This window comes from Urocitellus parryii, chromosome 1, assembly GCF_045843805.1.
Source record: "Urocitellus parryii isolate mUroPar1 chromosome 1, mUroPar1.hap1, whole genome shotgun sequence".
Taxonomy (NCBI): domain Eukaryota; kingdom Metazoa; phylum Chordata; class Mammalia; order Rodentia; family Sciuridae; genus Urocitellus; species Urocitellus parryii.
In genome coordinates, this window is record NC_135531.1 from 20,581,949 (window position 1) to 20,599,587 (window position 17,639).

The window sequence follows — 17,639 nt, forward strand, 5'->3', positions numbered from 1 at the left end:
ACATTTGTTACTATGGAAGCAAGAATACTTAGTCCCCAGGGGAAAACATCCTATAAAAGTCTCAGAGAATGTAAATGTCATAAAAGGGAGGTATATATCTTCATCCTTTCTCCATATTTTTATTGGTGCATTATAATTATACATAGAAGTGGGATCTGTTGTTACATATTTGTACATGCACATGATATCACAATATAATTTGGTTCAATACATTCCCCAGTATTTCCCCTTCTCTCTCCTCCTCCCTTTCCCTGGTGCGTTTCCTCTACTCTACTAGTCTTCCTTGATTATGAAAATTGAAGGCTGTCTTTATTGTAGAGTCAGCTATATATGAAATGAGATGGACGGTTTCTAGGAATTGGGAAAGATGCATCTTATGATCTCTGTAACTCTTTAAATTATGAATATCACAATGATATATAATACTCCCCCCCCCCAAAAAAAAAAAAACCTTTGAGAACAATTAAACTTGCTTAAAATGTGGTTATCACTTGGCTGGCTAGGCTCATTTACCAGAAAAATATACCAACCTTACCATTGATGAAGTTCAAGTTTGAAACTCTCATTCACTAGAAAAACTCACCAGCTTCATCATAGATGGGTTCAAATTTGAAACTCAATAATATTACAGTGGTTTTCTGTACCAGGGATTGAACTCAGGGGCACTCAACCACTGAGCTATACTGGCAGCCCTTTTTATTTTTTATTTTGAGATATTAAGTTGGTTAGGCGCTTGCTAAATTACTAAGGCTGGCTTTGAACTTGCCCTCCTCCTGCCTCAGAGTCCTGAGTGACTGGGATTATAGGCATTTGCCACTGTACCCAGTAATTTTTTTTAGTTATTTGAGCATATATGAAACTAATATTAGATCTATGAATGAATGTCAGAAATCTCCCCCCAACCCCAATAGTCAGATTATAATTATAGTATTAGTTAATTTTTGACTTCAGAGTTGGAGTTAACATGAATATATTTAAAATTTCTATGATATTTACTAACTTTGGCATTGGAGGAATTATTGAAATGACTGGTGAATGTTTAGCTTCATATGGATTTGATGATATAATTTTCTAACAACCAGAGTATTACTAAGATTTCTTAATTTCTATCAATCAAGTGGATATAAAACACTATTTCCTTGTGACCTTAATTTGTATTTTCCATTAAATATCTTTTCAGGTATTTATTCACTGCTGTGTTCCTCCTAAGAAATTACTCTTCATAATTTTTACAAAGCTAAAAATTGTCATTTTCTCTTTTTGTTGTTTCCTAACATAAACACGATAAAAGCCAAATTCCTACGTATGAATATAACACTTTCCAGGTCTTTCCTCCATCTTTAGCTTGAATCCTAGTGTTGCTTATCCCTCTCTAAATTCTCTAGGAATTAAGAAATGCTATTTCATTACTTGTATGCCTCTGCTTATATTATTTCTTTTTGCAAAATTACTTTCTCACTCTTGATACTAATGCTTCACTCATTCTTTAGTACTTAGCTCCTGGTTTTCCAGAATGCTTTCTCTAATTCTTCTTAGGCTGAATTAAGACGTGTTCTTCCAAATTCCTAAAGCACTATGTGGGTAACTCTCTTATTACATAGATTTTAGGATACTCAAGGGGAAGGGTTCTTTAGCACTTACCAAGAGATTTCTACTGGTAGGTGTTGTATATATAAAACTCAAAAGAGATATCATCTGATAGGAAGCTAAGAAAGAGGATTTGAAGCCCAAGAGAAAAATACGGGCTAAAGTTGTTGGAGAAGATGAAGTCAGGAAAGGGAAAAGGGGTAAATATTTGCCAATGTTTACTTTTTAATGGACACAGGGCTAGGTATTTGTGCATATATCTACAACTTTCTGAGGTAGCTATTATGTTTTATAAATGAAAAAGTAGGCCCAGAAAAGTTAAACAACCAGTTCAAAGTTCACAAAGCTAATAAATGTTAAAGCTGGGATTTGAACCAAGGCCTTTCAAGGCCTGAGCTCTTTTCATTGCACAACACTGGAGGAGTTCATTCAGGAGTGGAGGGGGCTAGCAAGGGAATATGAGAAAGAGGGAGAAAAGAAACAAGGACAGAAGATAGATTGTGGAGATGGGTTTAGGAAAAATTCAAAAAGGGAAAAGAGATGGAAGAAATACCATTAGGGACTGATATACTGGGAGACATAATAAAAGACCAGAGAAAAACTGATAGCCCATTTCAAATTCTGCAGAAAGATCAAGTAATTTAAGGACTGGAAAATGTCTTGAGTTCAGTCACATCATTTGGTAACCTTTGAAATGGCAGTAATTAGTGAAGTAGTGGGACTCTTGATCATTGACCAGTTGAGGGCTGAAAAATAGGAGGGATGTGGCAATGACTGATGAGGAGATACTCTTCCAAAAAATCTTTGCTGCAGCAACAGGAACATAGGAAGTAAGTAAAAACTAGGGCTTATAAACTTCTTTAAAATTTTAATGTTGTAATAGACATGAGCATGTTTAAGTACTGAAGGGGAAAATCCAGTAAGGAGGGAGAACTCAAGATACATGGGAGAGGATAACTTAAGGAAACAGTTTTCAAGGAGAAGGGACCCAACATAATAATGGACAAAGGGACATCCTGAGAAGATGTCAATGTGTATTATACTTGTATCGTCAAATGGAAGAGGATCAAAAATGTCTTTATTTGTGAAGTGGAAAAGAAAGAGTTCTGAAATTCACGTATGCCCAACAAAACTCATAACTTTGATCTTAAACAGGTTCTCCTACTTCATTTTTTTTTGTCAAACGGATTAACTAACATTCACCTGGGCTTCAAAATTCAGTGTCATCTGTGATTTCTCTCTTCCTAATAGCTAATGAATTATGATGTGTTAGAATAGGAAGGATCCTGAGGATATTCAAGTTACAGGTAAGTTACCTGCCACAGAAGTTAATAAGTTATTTTAAGGTTGTTAAAGTACTAATGAGAAGGAGTCAGTGACAAAAATTTTAGAAGTAAACACCTATCAGACTAAATTATTTATGTTCCCAGTCTAATATGCTACCTGGCACACAGGAGGTACTGGAAAAATACAATGAACCAGTTAATGAGTGCCAGTGCTGGTGGCTAGCTCAGAAATACAAGATTCACTGAGTCAATGTGAGCTTGGTAGAACCTTATAATCACCACTTTAATCTCAGTTTACAGTGGAGGAATTTGAGGCCCAGGAAGATGAAGTATAACCTGCCCAAAGTCAAAAGGTATTTACTGGGTAGTCTGAGGGCTACAAAGTGTAGAAAGAAAGTGTCAAAGCAAGAAGATCTACTGAGCAGAAGGTATTAAACACTAGGATGCCCCTAACACTTGATTCTTTCCTTAGAATATGACCTTTCCCTTCTATTCCTTTTTTTTTTTTTTTTTTTTTTTTTTGGTAGTGCTAGGGATTGAACCCAGGGCCTTAATGCATGTGAGGCAAGCACTCTACCAACTGAGCTGTATCCACAGCCCTCCCATTACTCCCATTAACCTGAGTCTTTATCTTTCCCCCTGTAACTATTCCAACAGCCTCCTTCCCTCCCCTGGCATCCCTGTCTATTCAACATTCCAAAGCCAGATCAATAGTCACCAAACATTGCTTTCAACTCTTTTTCAGTTAGAAGCTTTCAAAGCCTACAGGATAAAGTCCAACTTACTGTTAACCCTTCATTCTTGTCCCATCTAGTTTTTCAACCCTCTCCCCTCATCTAGACGTGTTCCAGACGGCCTGATGCCTCTACCTCTACCTCCAACTTCCTCTGAGGGTGCGACCTTTCTCTCCCCTGGCCGATGGCTCTGGTGGCCAGCAGGGCAGGCAGAGGGCCCCACGCTTAGGACTCCAAGCCCGGCTTAATGCTCTGAAGTCCTCTTGACAGCCGTTATGCCTTCTGAACTAAAGGCTCGGCATCTTCCTTTTACACTACAGCCCGCCGCAAATTGTCAGCTGGCCCTGGGTTGGACACTTCAGCTATCCAACAAGCAATGGTTACAATGCACCGAGAGCGTAGGGTCTACTGGGATCAGCATAAGGAAAGAACCACAACAAAACGGAGCCTGCTTTCCCGCCAGGCGCTTAAAACCCCGCCCGCAGCCCCCTTGCCGCCTCAGACCGGTTCCAGCTGGATTTCTGGAGACAGCTCGAACGCCAAATAGAATTCCCCCTCTTTTCCCGGCCCCGACCAATCTTCGCAGCCCCTCGGGCGCTGACACCGCAGCGGGCTCTGATTGGCTGACAGAGTAAGCCTGGGGTGGGCGAAGAGCGACGGCAGGAAAGGGGGCGTGGCGGGAGGGAGGGCCGCGGGAGAAGAGGTCACTGCGCAGGCGTCAATGGAAACGGATAAACAAACAAAACCCACCAGCCTGGGGCCTCCCGCTCTTCCCCGCCCACCTGTCCCCGGCGGGGATTCACCCTCCTCCCAGTCGCGCCGCTTTCCCCGCCCGCGGCCACGTCTGGGCACGTCCCCCTCGCGGCGCGGGCCACGCACGTCCCTGCGCTTAACCTCTGCCAGTCCGGCGCTAAGTTAAAGGCCGGGGCGGTGCGGTCTGCGCGCACTCCTGGAGGCGGGGTGCGCAGGCAGGAGCCCGAGCCTGCAGCCGCGGCCGGGCAGACGATGACTTGCTACCGGGGCTTCCTGCTGGGCAGCTGTCGTCGCGTGGCGGGCGGCCGGGCGGCGCTGCGTGGGTCAGGCGCGGGAGGCCCTGCCGCGCGGCCCCGGCTTGGCGGTGACGGCGACCGGAGACACCTAGGGCACGGGCAGCCGCGCGAGCTGGCGGGCTGTGGCAGCCGTCCGGAAGGCGGCTTCCGCCCCTCGCGGGTGGTGGTGGTGGCCAAAACCACCCGGTACGAGTTCGAGCAGCAGCGGTACCGCTACGCGGAGCTCTCGGAAGAGGACCTGAAGCAGCTGGTGGGTCGCCGCGGCCCCCGCCGTTTTGACTCTTCCCAGCCCCAAGTCGCTCCCCGGCTGAGCCTGGGCTTTGGTGGGTGGCTGCGTCCCTTGGGGGGCGGGGGCAACTCTTGGGACGACTTTTCTTCCCAGGGCACCCCTGGCGCCCCGCGTGCCTCTCGCTGTCCTTCACTCGCTCTGGCTTCGCCTGTGAACTCCCCGCGCTCGCGTGTGGGGTTTGGATGGGATGGGCGAGGGGACGCGTCCGGGCGAGCGCAGAGACCTCCAGGCAGGGGGGCCGAGGCTGCCTTATTTTGGGAAAAGGGGCTACTGTGTGGCTCCGTAGAGAGGAGCTTGGGGGTTCACTTGTGCCCTCCCCTTGAGGTGAAAAGCTACTGTCATCCCCTTGAGGTGAAAAGCAACTCCAGCCCCCAGAAAGGTGGGTGGGTGGCTTGAGATCCGGGCGCCCTGGAAACAGCTCCCGAAGCCTCTGCGAGAAAGTGGGCCTCTGAGCGCCCTAGTGGGCTGCGGAAAAGAGGGCGAAGGTACTGCGGACACACCCCCTTTTACTTTGCCAGCCCGCCCGGGCCTGGGACACTCTGGGAAAGCCCGCTTTTAACATGCTGGAATGGTGGCTGTTAGACAGGGGTCTTAGTTGTTTTCAAAGCACGGGTGTCTGGTGTTGGGAAGGGCCAAGGAGGAGATAAGACTTGAATATATGTTTTTAAGTGGAAAAGTTAGGAAGTAAAAGGAGCAAGTAGCTCAGGTAACGTGAAATAAAAAAGCCCATGTCTCTAATGTCATGCCTCCACAGTAGACTATATTTAGTATATTAATATCTTTACGAAGTATATAAATACAAGGGGTAGAACACTGCGATGGGCACTGCTACCTCCCCCGCCCCCCCTTTTGAAAATTTTTGATTCCATGTCCGTATTCACCAGCTTTTGGAAATGGAGAGTGACTCATACTGCCAAGACCAATATGTCCTGAAAAATCTTTTAGAGATCTGTGCATCAAAGGCTTTAAAACTAACTGCATTTAATTGTTACGAGTTTAATACTCTAGTAGGCCGCCTGTTCTAAACACCTGGTTTTCTTTGTAATCTTCAGCATAGTCATTTTGTAGACATCAAAATGCAACTGTGAATCTTTGCTTAAGTACTAAATCTTCTTGGATGGGTTAATCCAAGAGGACTCCTTCATTCACCTGATGGAAATTTAGGGGCAGATTTATTTTCTAAATGTTTGAAGGTAGCAGTTTATATAAAACACCTGGAGCATTTAAAGAATAAAATCAACAGTGAAGAGGAGACTAGGGTAGTTGAGTTTATGTTAAGAGATTGAAATTGGAATGAGGTAGGGAATGGTAAAGTCAGATGAAAGTACATTGTTTCTATTTTGGGAAAGGGGTGTGTCTTTTGGATAGTATTCCTAATTTAGCAAGGTTCACCTTTTAGAAACTTAAATGTCATGAATGCATAAGTGTTTTAATAGAATTTTTGTCCAAGTTAAAGTAGTACACTAAAACAACAACAACAACAACAAAACACCCCAAAAAGAAAGAATTGAAGTAATACACTCAATGGGCATAATCAAACAGTGGGGGTTTGGGGGTCAGGAGCTCTAGGCTCTGCTTCTGTGTGGTTAACTTCCTATTTTTAACTTCTGGGTGAAAATGATACACTTTGTTTAGTATTTTCAGCTTTCAGTATTCTGTAGAAGAAATGTTAGTATTGGAGTAGATAGCCTCCAAGGTCCTTTCTAGTGCTAACATTTTTCAAGGCTTCAGGAAAATAGGCGGCATCTGAATTGGGATGAACTCTTGGACTTCTGAACAAGATTGCTACTAATAAAAACTATGTAGAGAAATCAGTTAAGTCTTTTAAAAAGCAAACTACCAGTGTACCCTCTCTGAATGTGGAAATCGCTGATAGGTAAATATTTGTCTATTGCTAGGTAATTCTGTTTTGAAAAAGAAAGCTTTGAAGTATAACTAATGGACCATAAAATACAGTTTTGTAATCGTCAGGCCCTGGAATAGTTTTTGTTGATGATGATGTTATAATTTTATTGGATTAGTTCCTAACTAATAATAAATTATTTTATATTCATATTAAGGCTAATATTCAACAATGCAGTAACATTAGATGTAGCTCAGATCAGAAGTCAGGAACAGAACAGGCCAAAGAATACTGGGCTGTGTGAGGTTAACATGGAATTCTTAATAGACATGATAAGAACATAAATGTTGTTTGCTGTATTGTTGGGGTGGATTGTTAAGGTATATTAATTATGTGAATTGAATATTAAAGAAATGGCCAAATACTCTTCTGGCAGGAGTCACAGTAACTTGATTCTGTATCAAAACATACTCTCTTTTTTTTTAATGTAAAATAGATCTCTATTAGAGTACTTGTTAAAATGCAAATGGCAGATGAAAGTCAGAGTGCCTGTGTACTTTTATACCCCAAGCCTCCTGGGTTTCTAACTTTGTAGAAATAAGCAATTAGAGGAAATATCTTTTTAGTTGATAAAACCTGTAGAGGGAACAGGATTATGTCCTTCAAGCTGGGTTAAACTTTTGACTTTCAGTTACTCTTTTATACTGCTTTATATTTCTGAGTCTTGCTTTTCTGCCTATTGATTGAACGAATTTTTAGTCAAGGATTTTACCTCTCTTGTCTCATTACTTTGCAACAATCAATGAATCTATTACTACAATTTATTTGTGTTATGAGAGATGTAGATGTTGGTAGATGTGAAACTTTTATTAATCAGGTTCCGCGATAATCACAAATTATATCTTTAGATGAAACAGAACTAATTTGGAAAGGGTTTTGATACCAGAAACATATCTAATTGGCCAAAGAAAAAATTTGATTTAAATTGCTTTAATTTTTTTTTGTAGTTGTGTATGGACAGCATGCCTTATTTTTTTGTTTGTATGCAGTGCTGAGGATTGAACCCAGTGCTCTGCCACTGAGCTACAGCCCCAGCCCATGTCTTTTTGTATATATCAAATAAGGAATCAGTTCATCAACTTCATTCTAAGTCTCATTATTTTAGAGGCAACTTTAATAGTTCCCCCTTTTAGTTTTAGGTTTTTAAATAAAATTAATAATGGAATAGAATAATTTCATTTAATAGCACCTCTATTATTGTATATAAATTATTCCTATTTATTGCCTTCTTAACTGATTTGGGAGGTGCAGTGCCTTGGATTTGTTTTCTTTGTTTCCTGAAAAAGACCATGCACTTAGGTTGTAGCTCTAAGGCAGATAATACTTTTGCCACGTGGTATGCAGTAAGTGTATTGTATACAGTGTGAATATTTATCAAATTAAAGAACATCATTTGGAGTACTGCCAGACCCTTCTTTCTAACTGAAGTTTGCTCCTCTCAAATCTTCCAGACCCAGGCACCAAAGTGGTCTATCTAAAACTGAACATCTGGTCACTTAGCTCTTCTGCTTACAACTCCTCAGCAGCTCTATAACCTTTTGTCACCTAAGGAACTTGTTAAAGTGCAGATGTTTGAATGTTAGCCCACAAGATTTTGATTTGACTGGTGGAGAATTCCCAGACTGTTTCTCTGAACCACACCCTTAACATTTCTAATTCTTTGGTCTAATTCCCTGGTTCTGTGTTTTTTAACCAGCTCCCCAGGTTTGTAAGTGGCTCCCTGCTCACACTTTGAGAAACACTGTTGTAGTTTCAACAATGATTCCTTCCTGGACTGGGGTGTCTGTCAGCCTCGTGAGCTTCATTTCTGATCACTTGTCTTGAATTTTATATTTTGGCAATTTTAAACAGTTTTAATTTCCATTAGATGTCATGCTGATATAATTTATTTATGGATCAGTAGCACATTAAAATGGCTCAAAATGTAAAAGATACAGAATATTATTCAATAAAGACTTTCTTTTGTCATCTGTCATTCGGTTTTGGTCCCTGCAACTAACATCAGTTTCTTCTGTTTCCTTATAGAAATAGTCTGTATATACACATCAGCAGTGGAAACATTCTTTACCCCATCCCTTTTTACTCAATGATAACATACTACTTAAAGTACTCTTCACTTTTTTTAGCTTAATGGTATTTGTGGAGATTGGCATAAAGAACACTCTCATTCTTTAATAGTGTCTATTTCATGTTATTCCATTATGTGCACATTATTTAACACTTCAATTGATTTGACCTTCTATTAAATACATTCTTCAGTGAATAAAATTTGTGTTTATATGTGTGTAAATCAAGCTCTAAGATAAATACCTGAAAGTGGAATTGCTGAGTCAAAAGGCATAAGCATATGAAAATTTAATAAGTATTGCCAAATTGCCTTAAAAGATTATACCAGTTTACTTTAATCAGCAATGTGTGAGGGTACCTGTGTTTTCATAAACTGTTTATCAAATTTTGGAATCTTTACTAACCCAGTAGGTGAAAAATGGTATTTTAGGGAGATTTGATTTGCATCTCTCAGTGTCTTTTCCTTTGAAGCTCCCTTTGTGTTGAATGCTATTCTCCAACCTCTATCTAATTCCTGTTGTGAGGTAAGTCTCAGACTTTTCTTTCTCAGGAAACCTTGTTAGCCACTTTGTGCCCCTGTTTCTCTCTGCTACCAAGGTTGGGTTAGGTATTCTTCATTATATTTTCTTAGTATTTATTTGTGATTATTTTCTTCTCAACTGTAAATGGATTTCTGGACTAGAACTCTATCTTATCATCGTCTTTGATTCCCGCCCCCCCTCTTCCTAGAAAGGGTGGTGAATGTTTGTGATGTTCTTTAATTTTACTTTTTTTCTCCCCGAGGCTGTGGACCAACTTGTTCCAGTCCAGGTCCTTATTACCAGTTGTGGGTCTTTCAGATGTTAGTTACTAAAAGCTTAAGGCAGAGGTTACCAACACTGGTTCTTTGAAAGGGGTCAGGTTAAATATATTTTAGAAACATTAATCTAAAGAAAGGTTGATTTTTATTTGACCACAGGATTTTTTTGGGGGGGGTTGGGGTGTTGGGCAGAAAACAAAATTCTGTGGAACACAACTTAGAAAATAGAGGCTTACGGTACACACATTTTCATAAATATTTGCGAATAGGAGACTCATAAAGAAGTAGAAGGATTAAATATAACACTAGCTGAAATGCTACCACTCCAGAGCCGTTAACTATTAGAGCTCTGATTTTCAACCTTCACTGTGTATGGGCAGTACCTCGGAAGGATTGTGAAAACTGCAAATATGTGGCCAGTCATGAGATTATAAATAACATAATTTTTCATGTTGTCACTTTTCTTGTATTTTTAATTACATGACTTAAGCTCTAAGTAAGTGAAAGTGTTTATTGGGGAACATTAATATCTCAACTGGTAAAATGTAAGTTGATTTTATTTCATTATCAAGAACTTTGTAATATCTTACAGAAATTTGTCCTTTCACAATATAAACAAGTGTGCCAGTTATTTTGTGCCTTAGGAAAATTCATTATCTTTTTTTTTCCCTTCATAATAAGCCATTGGGTGTGTGTTGTGCAGAAAATCAGACCAGCCTTTGTAAAACATTTACATTCAGGGAGGGATTACCCAGTTGTCTCCCTCTTCCTAACTGAAAGTTGGTACAGTTGTGTACTTAAAAAAGCACTAATTCAGTCACTTAAATTGTATAGGTGTATTACTAAGGTAGATCATGGAAGCAAACTGAAGATTTGTTCAATTTACCTTGTCTTGTATAGTGTTTTTTAAATGATTTTTTTTTTGAGGAAGCTATACCTTTGAAGTCTTGCTTTTCTTTAAAGAAGTATTTTTGTAATAGGAAAAAACTTTAAAAATTATTAACTTTAAAAATTAAAGATCTACTTTAAAAAATACCTACTACACTGTCATTATTTAGTGTCACCAGCATCTAGGAAATTTGTTAATTTGTTTTAAGTATCATCTTTATTTATTCATCAAACCATTTACTGGGCACCTGCCAAACTACCAGGCCTCATTCTAGGTCCGGGGGAATTAAGGATGAACAGAGTTTCCAAATCTATGGAGAAAATATATTATTTGGTATTATAAGTGGTTCATGGGAATATAGAAAATGGAGAGATAGGTTAGGAAGCAGAAGGATAAAGAGAAGAAAAAAAAGGAAGACATTTGATTTTTTTAAAAAATTTTAATAGATTTTTTCAGTTATGGTTTATTTTAAATCTATAGAAAAATTTTAGAAACTTAACAAGATACCTGTGTATTCAGTTATCTAGACTTAGCTGATATTAACATTTTTTCCATATTAACTTCAAGTTTTTCTAAAAGAAAATGTTACAGTTGCAATGAAAGACCTATCTAACCAACTTTTTCTGCTCCCTACCTCTCCAGAATTATACAGGTGTATATCATTCTTATGCATATATTTCTACATTTATTAATATGTATCCATAGACAGGTATAACATTAGTTTGTGTGTCTTGAAAAGTTATATCCAATGATACATTTTTTAGAATATGTGTCTATTCTTTAGAAATATGCTTTTCTTATTTACTGTTGATTTTGAACTTTAACTTTGTTGATACATGTTCATTTTAAATGCTGTATACTACTACATTGTTTGGATAATTGGGTTAAGCTTCATTTAGAAGTACAAATAATTTTTCCCAGAAGCATTGATTGAGTCCCTGAATCCACACATTTTAACACTTGCTAAATTTTAACATTTTTGCCAGTGTGATAAGGGTGAAATGTATTTTAAGATATTTAGATTAAGTATCGAAGAATGTGGAAGAATTTATATGGGTGAAGGGAACAGAACAATACTAGAAAGATAAGGTGAAATTTATTTTGCAGTTAACAAAACCTCAAGCTTTTAAAACTGTAGTCCACCGTCAGAAATATTTTATGTTGTGACTATTTACTTTTGAAATAGAAGAAAACAGGAAACAGGTTAGCCAAGTTACATAGTGTATTTTATTTTCTGTATAATCAGAATGCTAACTGTAATTGTAACCAGCTTAAAATTCATTGTAAGGGTAGCTTGAAAAATCATTGCTCAGGAGTGAGCGTATTGAGGCCAGCAGGTAGGCTATACATGATAAGATGTGAGCTGTCATACTAAGGAGCTAGCTTTCTCTTCTAGTTGGTTTCAAACCTTTTTAACAGTGGAATACCATCCTTGCTCAGCCTCTTTGTATTTTCCCACTGGAATGAGGGCATGGGGGCCAATTTTTCTATGACTTTAGCATTTTGGGAATAGTATGAAAACACACTTGTGATGGTTGGGGGATTGTATTAGTCTAAGACATTGAAAGAAAAACTATTTTAGAAAAACTGAAGACAAGCTTTTGTATTAGCCCTGATAAGAGTTGAACTGCAGTAGTGCCAGTATGCACGTACTGGACACACTTTGGAAAAACAGTTTATGGGAGTAATTATTGGACTTCCATCACTGCCTGGCTGTGCAGATTAAGTGGGAGAGAAGAATTAAGGGTTTATTCTGTTTACTAAATTAACTGACATATAATGCCCAGAAGAGCAGGATTATAGGGGTGGGGGATATGTAATCAAGTTTAGGTCTTTTGGGGGAGATGTATTTGAACTACCTGTGGGTGAATGTAAAGATAGGCATTTGAAAATTCGAGCCTGTAGCTCAAGAGAGAGACTTGGGGAGCTGGGGTTACAGCTGAGTCATAGAGCGCTTGCCTAGCACAAGTGAAGCCCTGGGTTCAATTTCTCAGCATCATATTAAGAAATAAATAAAGTTATTGTGTCCATCTACAACTAAAAAGAAAAAGAAATAAAAAATTAAAAGAGAAAGGCTTAGACTGACAAGATAAATTTTAAAGTCACTAACTTTTATAGTACTTAGTAGGTCGAATCCCTGGAGTGGGGGGATAAGGATACCAAAGATGGAGCAATACCAAGTATAAGAGAGGAAGTAAACAGAATTAACAAAAGGAACACTGAAGTAGAGAACAATGGGGGAAGTAAAGGTGAGAGTCTGGGAAAAAGAGTAAGTGAATAGAAATCATCCAAGGTAAATATCAGATATATCTAAAAAAAATCTGTAGGGGTCAGTGCACTAGGCCTGAACATAATAGGTGAATATTGGATTTACTAATTCTTAATTAGGCAATTTTTAGTAATACTGAGTCTACCACTTGGTTAAGTGTGTATGACTTTAAGGATACTTAAATTATTCAGAGTGCATTTATTTAAGCTCTTATCTCAAAAGTTTGCATCTCAGATGTATTAAATTTAAGAAGATAGAATGCCTTCTCTTATTGAGCTTTCATAGAAATTGCTTGAAGTACAAAATAGTAACACTCAAATGAGTGGTAAACCAAGTTTTAAAATTTGTAATTGTAATGTGTTTGTTTGGATTAAGAAAAAAATGTTGGTGATAATTTAATGAAAGTGTCACAGACCACTTAGAAAATTATAAAACTGTAACATCTGACCTTAAAATGTGCAAAGTCTGGCTTTTTGGCAGTTTTTATAGGAGAAAATGTTGCTTACTACTGAAATGTATTCGTCTATAGATATTTTAGATGCACCTTTTTATTGTTTTGAGATACATGACAGTAGGGTGTATTTTGACATATTACAAGGAGTGCAACCTATTCCAATTAGGATCCCATTCTTGTGGTTGTACATGATGTGGAGTTATACTGGCTGCATATTCATATTTGAGCATAGGAGAGTTATGTCTGATTCATTCCACTGTCTTCCTATTCCCCCCATTTCCACTCCCTTCCCTTCATTATCCTTTGTTTAGTCCAATGAACTTTATACTTCTCCTTCTTACCCTCCCTTGTTATGGATTAGAATCCATATATCAGAGAGAACATTTGGCCTTTGGCTACTTGGGATTGGCGTATTTCATTAGTATGATATTCTCCAGTTCCATTCATTCACTGGCAAATGCCACAATTTCATTCTTCTTTATGGCTGAGTAATATTCCATTGTGTGTATATACCATATGTTATTTATCCATTTAGATGCACCTTTAAGTGTCTTTATATTCATTATTTTTAATGGAGAGAAGGATTAACAAGTTTTGAAAAAATTATTTGGCTACTAATGTGGAACATTGCAGACATCAGAATGCATTCTACATTTCTTCTCTAACCTTTTGTAAAACATAAGAATTCATGTTGTTCTCATTTTTTGGTGACTAAGATGTTTAAAATTGGTATTTTCAGAAATATTAAAATTTTTACCAGTTTTTGCATATTATACAAATGTAAGAGCCAGTTGAATAGTACGTTAAAACTTTCTAGTTGATGCTGTTTAAGTGATTTTCTTAAATGCTTTCTCACTTATCTGCCTAGATTACTTTTTTTTTTTTTTTTTTTTTTTGTGGTGCTAGGGCCTTGTGTGTGGGAGTCACTCTACCAACTAAGCTATATACCCAACTCCCTAGATTACTTCTTGTTAATAAAGTTCAGTCAGCCATCCAGCTGGAGCTTTAAGGAAAATAAGTAATACAAAGACCTGTATTTGCTAAATGAATGTTGAACATGATTTATTAGACAATTAGTTTACGAGAAGAAGTTTGAGTGGGAATAAGAATTTATGAAATGACATTTCTGCTCCAATGCTAAGTATTCTGATACTAAGTGAACTTCATATTTAGACTTGGAATTTAAGAAATTTTAGTTTTGCTAGCAATCATAGAAAAGTTGAAGTTTTTGTTCTCAAAGATTTTTTCCCCCACAAATTAGACTTTTTCACTGTCTTAAGCCACTTAATCAGCTGCTGAGTATCTGAATTTCCTGGAGCCTCCTGAGGACAAGGAAGTGAATTCATACATTTCTAAATAACAGAATAGAATTTACAGGGCTAAGGTTTATATAGTCCAAACCCAAAATTGTAACATATCAAAAATTTGGATGGGGAATTGCAGTTTAAGCTATCTTTAAAAGTTTTATTTGCAGCAGGTCAGAAGCAGTCAATTTGACAAAATGTTGTAATAAACTTATTGTGTATTTGTATTCATTCTTGGAGTCCTTGGCAACTTTCAGTGCTCCATTTAAAATACATTTGATCAAACTCAACTAATTCTTAAATGAACACAGGGGAAAAAAAGAACACAGTAGTCAGTATATTGAATACATATAATGTTTTAGAGCTTAATTCTACATAAAGTGTTCACTGTAAAGTGATCGTGAAAAGCAATTCCTGTAACAAAATAATGTACTACAATAACTAATCTTCCTGTGTTTCCTCTTGACCAGGTAAAGATGACCTGTTTTGCACACTTTTGTCACTTAGCTGAGTTATCTTCTACGGTATCTGCTTGTGTCCTATTCTGCTTTTCTGAAACGTGTCCTAAGCAATCCCACTCCCAAAGCTGAAACATGCACGAATGAATGAATCTATTGAATAAATACTTACTTGTCCAGCACCTAGGCACTGAGGGTACAGTGGTGAACAATATAAGATCACTGCTCTCCTGGTATTTACATACTAGGAAGGGGAGACAAAGAGATTTTTTAAAAATACCCAAGATAATCTTAGGTGTGATAAATGCTTTTAAGGAAGCTAACAGGTTTGGAATGGATTAATTGGCGGTGGTGGCTGTTGTCGCTGAGACTGCAGCACCAATAGCTACTGTCCTCACAACCCGAAGTAGAGAAGAGCCAGGATTGTGCTGGGGGATAGAGAACATTCCAGCAAGCAAAGAAGAAACAGCTTTGTGAGAATAAGCCAATGAGACTAGACTGTAGGGAATGAAAAGAGAATGAGGTAGGAGAAGGGAGCAGAAGTCAGATCAGCTAGACCTTGGATAGTCAAGACACCTCCATATTTCTCGGCATTAAGCTGAGAGTGAGACATGCATGGTATGCTACAGGGGCCAAGAGTAGAAGTAGAAGTAGGGAGCCCTGATTAGAGACTTGTGTAGTGATTCAAATGTGAGATCATGAGAGGTGGTGGTGAGGAGGAAAGATGTACATGTATCAGACCTAGGATTTAGTACTGGATGTGAGAACAAGGGGGAAAAGGAGGATTTTTGGCTTAAGTCTTACATGGAGAATCCTTGAGGTAGAAAATGAAAGGGTTGATGTTGAACATGTTAACCTGAGATGCCTATTAGACATCTTAAGAAAGATGTCAAACAGATAGTTGGATAAATCATGTTGAACCCTAAACGTTAGGGATAGCAGTTTGGAATCATCTGTACAACATAAAGGTTTCTTTTAAAGCCTTGAAACTAGCAATCACAGGAAAAGAGAAAAGAAAGACACTTCAGTCTGTACTTTTGGGAGGTAGGTAGTCCAATTTTGGTCAATCAATCCATGGCTGAGTAATGACAGCAGTAGTCTGAATATTAATGCTTTGTTCATCCATAATTAGAAATTCTTCTCTAAGAATAGTTTTTTAAACCTGATTTATTGATTAAAGTAGATGAAGGATTATCCAGTTATCACCTTGCCATACTTCCCTTCTAAAATAACATTTTGACATTGATTGGCTCTAAATATAATGAGGTTTATGGATAGGCAATAAATTCTTGACAACTCTCTGATCTACTGAGAATTGTCAACTATGTATTTTCACAGTAGTCAAATGTTTCTTTAGCTCCTTTTTTGAGGAACATATGTTATCCTTAGATTGTAAAATGAGGACCAAACTATTTTAATACTCTTAGTATTTGTAGGCAAAAGACTGGAAACACAGGTAACAAAGTATTAACACAAATTATCCCAGAGTAATAAGGTTATTTTAAAATTTTCTTTATGCATCCTCCATATTGTTAGTGTTTATAACTTTAAAAAAGTAAAATGAAAGGGGGACAAGATGGCACACAGGAGGCTGAGGCAGTAAGATCACAAGTGTGAGACCAGCCTAGGCAAGTTGCTGAGACCCTGTCCAGAACAGGAAGGACTGGGATTTGGCATAGTGTTTATCTGGCATGCATAAGGCCCAGGGTTCAATCCCTGACAATCCCTCTCCCTCCTCAAAAAGGAAAAGAAAACAAATACTCATTAAGATTATTGTTTAAAATTTGCTTTTACCTTATATGTTATTTAGTAAATAGTATAGTGATTTAAAATAAAATAAAACACTTAAGATTTTATATTGGATAAGTACTTGAAAAGTTGATTCTGTACCATAAAGAGAGTTATAAAGGAATTTGGAAGAGGGAAGAAAAATAACATGCTTTTGAATTCTACTAGCATTCACTCCAACGTACAGATTTTCTACTTGATTAAAATGGATGTTCATTGAGGATATTTCTGAGCTTCTCTCAACATTTTACTCTGTGGATTATTTAGAAGACATATACTTTAAAAAGAAACTATTAATGGTAAGATAGTTATACAGTACTACTCCAACCAATTAGGAAAAATAAATGTTGAAGGATATGTGACTATAAATTAAAAAGTCCTTTCTCAGGGGGCTAATCAACTCTTTGTGTAAATTGTGTAGGGTAAATTTCAAATACAGTTTGTAAGTCTGAACACAAGAATAGTAAATCCAAGTGGAATAAAGGTCATCCTAAGTGCCTCTAACAATATTAGTTTGTCTTTGGTCTTCAGGTAATATAGTAAAAAGAAACTATAGGTAATATAGTAAAAAGAAACACTCAAACAAAAAAACCCGTTAAACTTTAAAACTTGCAGTTTTGAGATCCTGTTTAAACTTAATGCTATATTTGATATTCAGACTAAATTAAGCTTGTCTGAAATCAGACTTTCTAGTTCAATTTGACCTTGTAGGTTTCACAGATAGTCATTAAAATATACCTATAAGAAAATTCTATATAGGTCT

The 17,639-nt window shown here is 37.8% G+C and overlaps 1 protein-coding gene across 3 annotated transcripts in view; it reads left to right on the forward strand.

Moving 5' to 3' along the window:
- The first annotated feature begins 4,359 nt into the window (after window positions 1-4,359).
- Window positions 4,360-17,639, forward strand: part of Nadk2 (NAD kinase 2, mitochondrial) — a 46,493-nt gene continuing 33,213 nt past the window's right edge. For 2 of the 3 annotated variants that reach the window (XM_026401790.2, XM_077800143.1), the window contains exon 1: window positions 4,360-4,906. In XM_026401790.2, the coding sequence (XP_026257575.2) occupies window positions 4,613-4,906 (294 nt within the window). In that variant the 5' untranslated portion in view covers window positions 4,360-4,612. The remainder of the gene's footprint in view (window positions 4,907-17,639) is intronic. The other variant, XM_026401791.2, reaches the window with a different exon arrangement.